Source organism: Belonocnema kinseyi, chromosome 2 (assembly GCF_010883055.1).
Source record: "Belonocnema kinseyi isolate 2016_QV_RU_SX_M_011 chromosome 2, B_treatae_v1, whole genome shotgun sequence".
In the NCBI taxonomy this organism is placed as follows: domain Eukaryota; kingdom Metazoa; phylum Arthropoda; class Insecta; order Hymenoptera; family Cynipidae; genus Belonocnema; species Belonocnema kinseyi.
In genome coordinates this window covers 40,165,858-40,178,888 of record NC_046658.1, presented here as the reverse complement: position 1 = coordinate 40,178,888, position 13,031 = coordinate 40,165,858, and the positions used below count along the sequence as shown (strand labels likewise).

General features: G+C 31.1%; 1 protein-coding gene across 1 annotated transcript in view; it reads right to left on the bottom strand.

Moving 5' to 3' along the window:
- LOC117167316 (spermine oxidase-like) overlaps nt 1-7,688 on the bottom strand; it is a 41,684-nt gene extending 33,996 nt beyond the window's left edge. The window contains exon 1 of the mRNA XM_033352154.1: nt 7,341-7,688. Within this exon, the coding sequence (XP_033208045.1) occupies nt 7,341-7,485 (145 nt within the window). The 5' untranslated portion in view covers nt 7,486-7,688. The remainder of the gene's footprint in view (nt 1-7,340) is intronic.
- Nucleotides 7,689-13,031: the final 5,343 nt, after the last annotated feature.

Here is a 13,031-nt window from a genome sequence, read left to right as displayed (position 1 = left end):
ATTCCTTGGCTGATTACAAGAACTTTTTATTCTTGATGATTTTTCCGAAAAGCGCATCGTTTATTGTAAAAAAATTCATGAATGTTTTCACAAAAAATTTGCAAAGATATAAATTATTAAGATATAATTTCAAATGACATATATGATGTTAAACCAAATTGCTATATATTTGGAAAAAACTTCAAACTTAAGATTTTCTTGTTGTTTAATAACGATTATTCATTACTGCCTTTTAATATTCTGCCATTCCTTTAAAGTTTAAACAAAGGAGGTTTTTTTAATAGAAATCATATACAAATTTGAATTTAACCCTTAACTGGCACCATGGATAAAAAAATACCCCAACAAATTTTTGAGCTCAAATAAACCGTACTAAATTCGAGAAAATGGACCACGTGTCATGTAGCTGAAGTTCGTTTACATAGTTCGTTTACATAGTTATCATAGTTATCAGTAAAAAAAATTTCGTTCATTTGAACGTTCGGAACTTCAGGTACATCCACGTGTCGATTTTTAGCAGTAATTGAAATCACTAAACTAAAGGTAAAGTGAGTTCGTATAGAGCGATAAACATGAGCATACGTTGGGCAGCCGCTCAAAGTAGACCTCGCTTACAATCAAATAAATGCACGTGAAAAATGCACGCTTACAAATAGGCTTGCAATCGCCCGATGTGCTACGAGCACCGCGCAGGCCTTTGCAGCGACTGTGTAGGTTTAAAAAAGTAATTACTACTTTGAAAAATTGTTTTTTATGTTACTTTTGCATCTTTTATTAACTATTTTTGTGCATTCAAATAAATATAAATTGACTTGAACATGGAAAAATAAGGTGTTTTATTTGACCATAAAATCGAGTTTTCATTTTGCAAAATAAATAACTTTTTTGGAAGCATCAATAATGCAGTAATTTTTTCTTGAAGTGTAGTATATCAAGAGTATAACCATACATATTTAGATGAAATTATTACAAATTGCATGAGTTATGAATTTTGAAGTAAAAAAACTCACTTTTCGTAGTTTTTTTAAAAACTGGTTTAGTTAACTTAAATTAAAATAGTGACTATAAAACCGATTCCTTTTTTAAAAGCATATTTGAAACTATATTACAGAATTTTTTGGTGGAAAAATATTCAATACCCGCTGCGCCGGACATGTTTGAATACGTGGGGTGAAAAACACCCTTTGTGTCATATGCGTAATAAAAAGGAGTTTTACGTAAATTAAATATTAAATTAAAAATGAAGTTAAAAATTAAATTATGTAAATTAAATACAAAAAAAAGAACAAAATTGGCCCCAATAATAGAAAAAGTTGTAGTTTCCTGTCATGTTGGAATCGTAGAAACTTATACTTACTTTATTGTTAATTTTTATTTCTCTGGAAGAAAATAAAAGAAAAAAACACCTATTTGTATTTAATTGTGTTTCTTTGTTAAATTTTCTACATTTTGTTACAAAAAATTACAGTTAAAGAAATATTATGCTTTCTTGCAAAAATCTTTTCAGCCGGGGACGTGTTACAAGAATTATTTTCTTTATAATGTGTTTTGAAAGAAGATATTTTTTTTGCCTCATTTTACTTTATAAATACTAGCATTACATTTTATGTAAATAATTAGGTTCTATTTCTGATGTGAATCAAATATATATTCGGAATAAAAAATTGGCTAATTTCAACATTTTTTGTGTAAGGCGTTTTTTGTATGCTCGGGGTAGAATTAATAAAAACGTTTTACACAAAAACTATTGAAATGAGCCAATGTTTCACTCCGAATATATAGTTTAAGGAGGGACAGCACCGACTTTCACCCCCCCCCCCCCCCCAGAGGACAAGGTCGACCGCAGCTATTTATTAAAATTAAAACATATAAAGATGAAAAAATATGATGGTACCCTTTTGTGATGTTATTTAAGGAAAAAAACACCTTAAAACATATCCAGCAAGAAGAATAAGTTATTTTCAATGAACATAGTGATACCTGTAATATAATCTCTTATTCGTTGACATTCCACTAGGAATGGACTTCACGCAATGTTTCTACCATACCAATACAAGAAACCTACATACCGACCGGTTTGAGAATGATAATATTCAAATGAGTATTCCATGGACATAGGAAACACCGGACAAGGCATTATGCGCATGAGCATTTTTGCCCACAAACTGTGCATGAAAATATAAACATATGGACGCTGCCATATTGGTCGCGGGACATCAAAAGGTGGCGGACCTCCCCCTCATTGTATCACCCCCGCAATGGCATGCCTAGTCCCTTATTTCCTATGTCCATGGGACTTGGCATGCCATCCTAACTTGGGCGAGCTGGGTTGAATCCACGGGAGGGGGGAGAATTCCATGAGTGGGGAGAGCCGCCACCTTACGATGTGTCATTTGATTATGCGCACGAGCGTTTTTGCCGACAAACTGGGCATGAAAATATAAACATGTGGGTGCTGCTATGATTGTCGCGGGACATCAAAAGGTGGCGGACCTCGCCTCTCATTACATCACCCCCGCAATGGCATGTCTAGTCCCTTATTTCCTATGTCCATGGAGTATTCTAATATTACGTCACACTCGGTTGGTAACATCATAATCTGTAAGGCCGTAATTGAAGTTATAACCTCAATTGCCGGCGACTTATGTCATAATACTTTTCGATATTAAGTGATTTTCAGTAGTTTCATATAAAATAAACTTATATTAAAGAGACTTTAAAGAATTTTAAGTTTTAAATGATCTTAGGATTTCTCAAGAGATTTTTAACGATTTCAAAAAATTTGAAAGGATTTTGAAAGGGTTTTAAGATTTTCTTTTAAAGGATTTAAAAATAATTTTAAAAAGTTTCAAGATTTACAAGAAATTTGTAAAGACTTTAAGACAGTTTTAGTAATTTAAAAGTTTTTAAAGCTATTTAAAAAGTTATTTAAAAGATTTTAATATATTTTAAGATACTTCAAGGGATTTAAATAATTCAATGATTTAAGGATTTTCAAGAGATTTTGAGGAGTCTAAAAAAATTCAGCATTTCAACAGATTTCAACTAATTTTAGTCAATTTTTAAATTTTTTAAATGATTGGCGACAGTTTTAGATATTTTAAAGAAAGTTAAGCGAGTTATTGAAACGCTATTAAAACAGATGTAATGAATTTCAAGATATTTCAAGATATTTAAAGAAATTGATAGATTGAAGGATTTTGAAGAGATTTTAAGGAGTTTAAGGAATAACTAGGGACTTGATGAGATTGTAAAGTTTATTTTTAAAGGATTTAAAAATATTTTCATAAGGTTTAGTGACTGTAAAGAATGTTAAGCAATTAATTAAAAAGTTATTTGAAAAGATTTTAAGTTATTTGCAAAAATTCAAAGATTTTAAGGAATTTAAGAATATTTTTAAGATTTTACGTCATTAAACTTAATTTTAGTCTATTTCGAGATACTTCGAAAGATTGGAAATCATTGCAAAGAATTTGAAGGGATTTAAAAAAAATGTTGGGAAGTTTAAGGATTTTTCAGAAGTCTTATAGGATTTCTAAGATAGATCACAGTATTTGATAATTTTAGTTTTCTCAAAGTGCAAAAATAATCTCTTGACATCTTTGAAAAAACACTTTAACGAACTACCAAAATTCAAAAATTTTGACCGCCAACTATCCCAACAATGCAATCTAACCTCATTGACGGCACATTATATTTTTTCTTGATGGATTGTCCAAATCGCACACTTCCCCAATTGCTAACAATAATTAAAGAAATGGCCTTTCTATCTGAGAAGCAAAGTCATATCACGATTTTTCACTTACTTTAGTCTACAAAAATTAATTTTAGTCAAACTCTTATGTAATCAATGCTTTGTAGTCCACCAAGTGGTATAGCCTTATAGATTTCGACGTTAACGACCGAGTATGACGTAATGTTAGAATACTCAATACCATGGACATAGGAAACAAAGGACTAGGCATGCCATTGCGGGGGTGATGCAATGAGAGAGAAGGTCCGCCACCTTTTGATGTGGATTCAACCCCGCTCGCTCAAGTCAGGATGGCATGCCTAGTCCCGTGTTTCCTATGTCCATGCTCAATACTTTCTTCCACGCAGCCCACAAGATAAGTGGCTGTTCTACATTACCCATCATTGATCGACTAAACATGATACGTGTATTACCTAAGGACTTGTAAACTCTTATTTTCATCGGGCTTACCCCCCTAGTCAGGCTTCAATTATTTATGAGATTGAATATATTTTGGACTTGAATTACGACTAATTATTATAATAAAATGATATGATATTGTTTCATCTGTTAAAATATCAAATTTTCATACTGTAAGTATTGCCATTAATGTTAAAAAAAAGTATATTTCTATCAGCGAACGTTCCATTCTTTCGTGGTAAAAACGGCTTTCTGTATAATTTTTCTTTTACGTCAATTTTGAAGATTTTAGTAAGTAACACTATTTATATAATAAAATAGATTTATTAAATGGAAAGTTGTATTAAAATTTTTATATAATAGCGATAATATAAGCAAAGTAACCTTTGCCTCACAGGTCGGATCTGCCCCTCCTTACCCTATTTAATTCCAAACTCGAAGTTTTATGATAAAAAATTGAATTTGGAAACATGGAGTAGTTTCATCAGTTTAATATAATATATTTTTAAATAATGCATAAAATTCGAGAAATTGTAGTACATTTAACCATTTTTTGAAACACTTTATTTTTGAAGAAAAATTGTTTTTCAAGTTTTGAAAACCGGGTTCAAACCACTATATCAGGTCTGCCCACTGAGGGGAAATTTCTTCGATATTGCCCAAATACCAGATGGGATTTTAATACCACCACCGACCTCTACTCATTCAGCTTCACGAGAACAATCGCCCCCAAACCTCTGGACCTGAAAAGAGGGAAGATGTGGTGGAATTTGAACATGTGGTGATTGAGTGGATTTCCCCTCTATGGACAGATCTGCACTATGTGACCCATGTAAACGTGACACGTGACATCCGGAAAACAGCGTGCCAACCAATCGTTCGGAACGCTGAATGACTGGGCACTAATGTCGCCACATAAAGTCGTAGACCCTAATTTTGAAAGGCAGTACCTCTGCAAGAAAAATCGCAGAATATTTTAGTGAAGACTAGATGAATCTGCTAAGTTTGATAAAAAAGTTTTCGTTAGAGATATTACCCAAAATAAGAAAATACGTTGTATTAAAAATGTCATTTTCGTAAACATTCTTGATAAACATATGCATATATTGTTTTTTAACGAGATTAAGAAGACACGTATCTTACAGATTTGTCCAACAAAATGATGATCAAGTTATGAATTTGAAAAAATGAGCCAAATTGTTGTTAAAAGTTTAATATTTTTAAATATAAATTATATAGTTATTCGTCTTTTTCTTTCTGATTCTGATGCAATTTATTACACTAATTTGAATTTCGTTGCAAAATTTCACAAAGTTCAAAAGTTAAGAAATTGTGGCTGTTTTTCTGGAAATTTTCGAAATCAATTTATTAAAAATCCTACAATCCTTTTTTTCTTGACTCTTTTTTTCTAAATTGATCGTAATGTAATGAGTATATTTATTTTTGAAAAAAAAAATAAGCCTGAGGATTTTACAAGTATTTTCCCAAAAATAAACAATTTCTGGTTCATTTTTTTCATACCTTGTTTCGTTTTGGCAAAAAATGAGAATTTTCATTTTTCAAACGAACAAACATTTTTTCTTCTCACAAAGGTGCGGGCAAAGAGTAGAATATCATGAAATATGCTCTTTTTACATTAGGACGAATCTAGAAACAAATCAAGCCGAAAAAAGGTAGAACTTTGAATATGTTCAGAAAAACCGTAGCCATTATGTCACTTTTTACCTTTTTTTTTAAACATTTTCTAACGGATTCCGAAAGAGGAAGCGAAATTCTACCAGAAAAAAAGATAAATACCTGTACTAATTTTGAAAATAATATAGCCTATGAAAAATAACATATTTAAGTAGGTCTTACAGTTAAAAGAGGACAAGTGAGTGTCCTAGTTTCAGAGCCTCAGATGCTGGTATTCAGCACACATTGGCAAACTTTTAGTGTAGGAATTTTGTCAGCAAGTAGGTAAAAATTGTAAAATTTAAAAAAAAATAAGGTAAAACTATAGAATAGCGGCTTCTCCCGTATAACCATTTGACGTAAAAAATATCAAAAACTTGTTATTATTTGATGAATTCTAAATGAAAAAGGTGGGGGGAGAACAGTTTTAAACCACATTATGATTTTCTTTACAAAAAAAGAAGCTGAAATACATCTTGCATACCTGACTGAAATCACTATACTTTGATCACAAAAATTAATCCTGATTGAACTTGTATGCTAGTAAACTTCTGTAAAATACATGTAAGTCTAACAGTGTTCGTTAATGGGCAAATAAAAAAAAATTGTATTAAGAAACAAAAAGCATAGCCTCAAAGATATTAAAGACATGTGAAAAGTAATTCACAATAAAATGACAAAAACTAATTGTAGGGTCTAGGTTATGAGAAAATTTTGTTTTTCTGTGTATACGTTTGGAGAATATTGTATGTTCATGCACATTTAAAATAATGCGATCGAGTCTAAACGTACGAATCTGGAAAGGGAGAACTGGAAAAGGAAAGAGCGTGTGGGTCGTATCCGGACGTATGGACAGTTGGAAAAGGGATGAGGGGTGGTTTATGCCCGAAAATATAGACCAATGCAAATCCTTTCCCCTTTTCCAGTCAGGTACGTTACTAACATTGCTGTCAGTTTTCTTAAATATTAAATTTTAAAAATCCTCGAAAATGCTCTTCCCCCACCTTTTTCACTTAGAATTCATCAAATAATAAGTTTTTGATATTTTTTAACTTTAAAGGATCATACGGGAGAAGCCGCTATTCTATAGTTTTACCAAGATTAATTTTGCAATTGGTGATTTCCGAATAACATATTCGGAATGTAACATTTTCAATTCTTGGCTTTTGTAATTTCTCTTAAAAATTAAAAAAATTCCATTTTCGATATTAGAAAATCAGTCTCCAGCTTATTCTCTAAGCTTCCAACGTAAGTCAAATTTTCTATGAAATTATCGGAAGCCTAATTTTTGTATGACTACATTACTGTTCTCAATCAACTGCTTTGACCATTTTTCCTGTGCCTATTTTTTCTATTCCAAACAAGCCTTGTATTATACATTTAAGTGATTTGGGTTTACCTTAATTTGTAAACAAGCTGGCCGCTAATGGAGGTTACATACATTTTATACAAAATAAATTATTAGTGAACGAATTGCAGGTTGGTTCATTGAATATTGAAGAGCAAAACTTACCAAAATTGACAGTATGAATTCTGCCACCAATTCGGTCTTTGGCTTCAAGAATCATCACATTTCTTAAACCTTTCTGAAGCAGCCGGCATGCAGCTGCTAATCCAGATGCTCCAGCTCCAATAATTAATATTTTGGGATCTGACATAATTTTATGCAGAAACAGATATCCAAACTTGTTTGAAATACGCGTATTACTTCGTATTGCGCGACTATAACACCAGGACCAATCGAATGGTGTCAAACAATACAAATATAAATTAACAATGTAAGTACGTTACAGCATCAGCGACTTTAGCTAGATTTTTAAAACTTTTATACGTTTGAATGTTTGACACAGGAGGCCAATCATGTACTGTCATAGAGAACGATGGCTCTTTTATTCCTCATCTACCGGCTTTATGGTGGATTTACACGCCTGTCGATTGGCCGTCAGCCAGCAGAAAAATAATAAGAGTGAAAGAGATAGAGGGTACTTTTCTTCTAATTTCCCGCTCTCGGTCTCTTTCACTCTAATGACTTTTCGGCTGGCTGGCGACCAGTAAACAGGCGTGTAAATACACCATTAGAATAAAGCATCTAGGGACTTTCGACATTAGACGAAAAGAAGTTTAGTAACTTGTAGAAATCGAACGTCATTGGAGTCCCAATGCCAGACAGGGTTGCGAAGTGACGCGTCACTCCATGTTTTCAACATAAATTACCTAAATGAAGTAATTTACGTAGAAAACCGGTAAATTACATGACAAAGATGGCGGTTGTCTGTTTCGAACTTTTGAATTTCCTAGCACGTGACATAACCTCCTCCAAACCGTAATCAATTTGAGGATTTTAGATGTTAAATTAACAAACGGTTAAAATGATGAGAAAGACATTTCCACGAGGATTCCAAATATCCCATGGAAAGCCCTAAGTTTTGAGAAAGTGAAAACAAAATTCAACAATATAGACAAAAATGTAGCTAATAAACTACTGACGAACAGTGGTTATAAACGCCTTATAAGTCATAGGTATGTAAATAGTTTTCAATTATTATTAATTTTTGTAATTCTATTATATCATTATTGTATATTATATTTATTATAATACTTCAATTATATTCTAATCTACACACGAAAGAATTTTTTATAAATTAGTACACGTTCAAATAACTATTAAGATTATAATAAATTAATGACGTGTAGATGTATGTACTGCATGTAAAAAAAAATATTTTTTAACACGAAGTTAATACCAATTAAAAGGTATATTCATAACTATGTTAAATTGAGTTGCTTTTTTCGTAAATTACGTTTGTTTCATTTTTAGAAAATTATGCTGCTAACTTTTAGATGTTGGACTTTAATGAGAATTTGTATTTAAATATAATTTTAATTTCGTCTTTCCCCTAAACAATACTCGTAATTCATCAATTAATTTACAATAACAAAAGTTTAATTTGTCATGCAATTACTCTTTATTCATAAAATATTTCTAGATCATATAATTTTAACTTTAGGCCACTAATTATTGATTAGTGTTATTGACATTATTGTAGTCATCACTGATAAATGTTTACTGATATTTGTTTATTTCTTTTTTTCCGGAACCTTTCCCCATTCATCTTGCCTTAAGTTGTAAAATTTTAAATAATAATTGCAGAACGACCGGCAAGCACACGTCCACAGTACACAAAACACACGCAGAGGTTATGCACTTATATCAGATCAGACAAATCACAGCCATTGAAATATTCGCGAGTTCCACATTGACGTAATTTACATTAATTTACATCATGTAGAAAACTTCAGACGTAAATTGCGTGCTAAATTACTGTAGAAACGCACGTAAATTACCTAGTGTAAATCACGTACCCAATCCTGCTGCCAGGGCTGGTAAGTTACGCGCAACTCTAGTATTTTCAACGTGTAATACGTTTCTGGCGTAATATACGTCGAAAACAGTATCTGATAAAACCAAAGGTATTAGGTCCTAGATACGGCCTGGGTTAGCGGTGGGGATATATATATATCTAACTGTATTTTCGACTATATCGAGGTGCTGCCTTCTTCAACTTTTTACCGTTTCTATGGCAATCGCGTCCTCTTAACACGTTAGCGGGCGGGGTGGGGTCGGGACGCACACCGAAAATTGTTGAATTCCAAACCGAACGTGATTTTCTGTTTCTCGCGTTCGCCTTCGCCATCACTGTAGCAATCTTTGCCAGGCCGTCGCCTGGCTCTGTACGGTCTGTACGCCAAAAATGTTATGAACACTGAATTACCTAATTATATTCAAATTAAAGAGAGCCTACAAATATTCTATTATTATTTTAAAATTCCGATACAATAAATAAATTTAAAAAAATTCTTTTAGTACTTCATAATTGTAGTGAAATTTCTAAATTTATTTTTTCAAACTAAACTTAAAATTTGAATGAAATTAAGATAAATTAAAAAATAAAATAAAATTTAGTTGAATTTAAAATTTAAATCAAACTTAGCTAAATTCAACATTTAAATGAAATTTAGGTGGATTGAAGAATTAAATAAAGTTTAGTTAAATTAAATTAATTTCTCGTCTGGTTTCTTTTAAAAGAGAAATTTTCTGGATACTTAGTAAATAAGTTTTAAAACAATTCAATTCGTACTTTAAGATTTATTGTAGTGCAAATTTGAAAATTATGTTGTAAAACTAAATTTAAAGATTGAATAAAATTTAGATCATTTCAAAAAGTGAATAGATTTGAATTAAATTCAAAATTGAAGTAAAATTTAGTTAAATTTAAGTAAATTTCAGGTAAAATTGTAGATGTTGAATGGTGTTAAATTGTGTAAAACTTAAGTACAATCTAGTTAAATAAAAATGCAACTGTCGTTTAATTGATGCACCTGAAGTTCCGAACGTTCAAATGAACGAAAAGAAAAAAAAATAATTTTTTTTTCTGAAATTAGCCTAGCGGAATTAGTTAAGCTAAGCATAAAAATGAGTATTATACGAAAAAATCTCCAAAAAATTTTTTTTAAGGGTCAAACACTAAAATGTAATGCAGATAGGGGCAACACAAAATATGCCGAATGACCGCCATTATACACTTTTTTATCCAATAAAAGATAGCGTTAATTTACCTTGTTATAGCACAAGTTTTTTCAGGGGGGTAAGAGCCGCCGGAAAGAATATTTAAAACCACCCCTAGTGTATCAAAATCAGAAAATCGTCAAAATGAACGCCTTTATACAGTTTTTTTTCGAATTGAAAATACTTTTAATTTACGTTGTTATAGAACAAGTTTTTTCAGAGGGGTAAGAGCCGCCGGAAAGAATATTTAAAACCACCCCTAGTGTATGAAAATCAGAGAATCGTCGAAATGACCGCCTTCATACATTTTTTTCGAGTTGAAATACTTTTAATTTACCTTGTTATAGAACAAATTTTTTCAGAGGGGTAAGAGCCGCCGAAAAAGAATATTTAAAGCGACCCCTAGTGTATGAAAATCAGAGAATCGTCGAAATGACCGCCTTTATACAATTTTTTTTCGAGTTAAAAATACTTTTAATTTACCTTGTTATAGAAAAAGTTTTTTCAGAGGGGTAAGAGCCGCCGGAAAGAATATTTAAAACCACCCCCAGTGCATGAAAATCAGAGAATAGTCGAAATGACCGCCTTTATACATTTTTTTCGAGTTAAAATACTTTTAATTTACCTTGTTATAGAACAAGTTTTTTCAGAGGGGTAAGAGCCACCGGACAGAATATTTAAAACCACCCCTAGTGTATGAAAATCAGAAAATCGTCAAAATGAACGCCTTTATACAGTTTTTTTTTCGAGTTAAAATACTTTTAATTTACCTTGTTATAGAACAAGTTTTTTCGGAGGGGTAAGCGCCTCCGGAAAGAATATTTAAAACCACCTCTAGTGTATCTATAACAAGGTAAATTAAAAGTATTTTTAACCCGAACAAAAACTGCAAAAGGCGTTCATTTTGACGATTTTCTGATTTTGATACACTAGGGGTGGTTTTAAATATTCTTTCCAGTGGCTCTTACCCCCCTGCAAAAAACTTGTGCTATAACAAGGTAAATTAACACTATCTTTTATTGGATAAAAAAGTGTGTAAAGTTGGTTATTCGGTACATTCTATGTTTCCCCTATTTGCATTACATTTTGGGGTGTCTTACCCATAAAAAAAATTTTTTTTGAGATTTTTTCGTATAATACTCACTTTTATGCTTAGCTGAACTAATTCTGCTAGGCTAGTTTCAGAAAAAAAATTATTAATTTTCATTTCGTTCATTTGAACATTCGGAACTTCAGGTACATGTTAAATTTTAAATTTGATTGAATTGAATACAGATATGTGGGTTGTTTCTTGGCTTCAACGAAGGAGAGCATTGAACTAAGCTGGAGAAATAAAAAAAAGTTCCCTTATTTTTATAACAATTAGTCAAATTCAACAAAAAAACTCAAGAAATTAATTAGGACTCATAGTTCTCAAGGTTTTAGTTTGAAAATTTTCAGATGTCGACAATGTCAAAATATAAAAGGAAGCGTTCAGACTTCAGCATAACTGTTTTGCATGGAAATACTTTACTATTCCTCAATTTTATTTCAAATTAGAAGTATGTTAGCAATTAAATAATTATTCCATTCAAAATCATTCAGTTTCGAAAATTGGATTATAACTTCAAAGCCTTTGAAATTAAAACATTTTAAATGAGAGAAATTTGAAATAAAAACAATTAACATTACAGTGTAATTATTTTCTTTTAGAAGCGTAAAAATAAAATAATATATATTAAAAGAAACTAGTTTATAAATTAAAAATTCAAAATCTCAGTATTTTAAAATTTTCGAATATTCGTAGAGTATAACCTGTCAATTCAAATTATTTAATTTTTAACGTTTTAAATGAAATCACTTATGATTCGGCAATATATTTTTTGCAGATTTAGGATATAAATAATTTAAAGCTGCAATAAGCAGATTATTCGATGTCGAACCCCGTGAAAAATTGGAATAAATGTAAAGCCTTCGAAATCGAAAACTTTTTATGAGGAGAGAAGTTTTTAATTGAAAGGTTTTAATATATTTTCAATTCAAAACATTCAAATTGAGTAATTTTATAAACAGAAATTTTAAGAATTGAATATGCCTCAAGTATATAATCTGATAAATTCAAATTATTTAATTTTGAAAGTTTTGAATTGAAACTTGAAATGAAGAATTCTAAATGTTTGTATTTGGGTATTATCAGATTTTGGAGACCAATAACTTTTAGTCTAATCAATTTAAAAGGCTTACAGCTGTCAATTTTACGATATTAAACCCTTATATTCAAAGCCAAATTAAATTTCAATGTTAAAATTTTAAATTGTTTAAGATTTGATTCTTAAATTCTGAATTTTTTTAATGCTTTACATTTTTAATTTTACACTTTCAAACCTTTTTTTTTTATTTGGATCTTCAAGAAAAAAATATTAAACTTTAGTAAACACGACTTTTTTTTACGTAAAAAAATTAATTTAGGAAACACCCAGTGCGCCAAGATGAACAATCCGTCGAGAGGGAAAAATGGGTTAAGCCAAGTCTGCTGTTTGCTTAAAGAAACCAAAGGTGCCAGATCGTGGATGAAATTTACCCCCACCATACCTACCGTTTGGGAGCCGCAAAACAGAAGGTGCATGATTACCACTGTGAGTTCGTATGTAAGCCGAA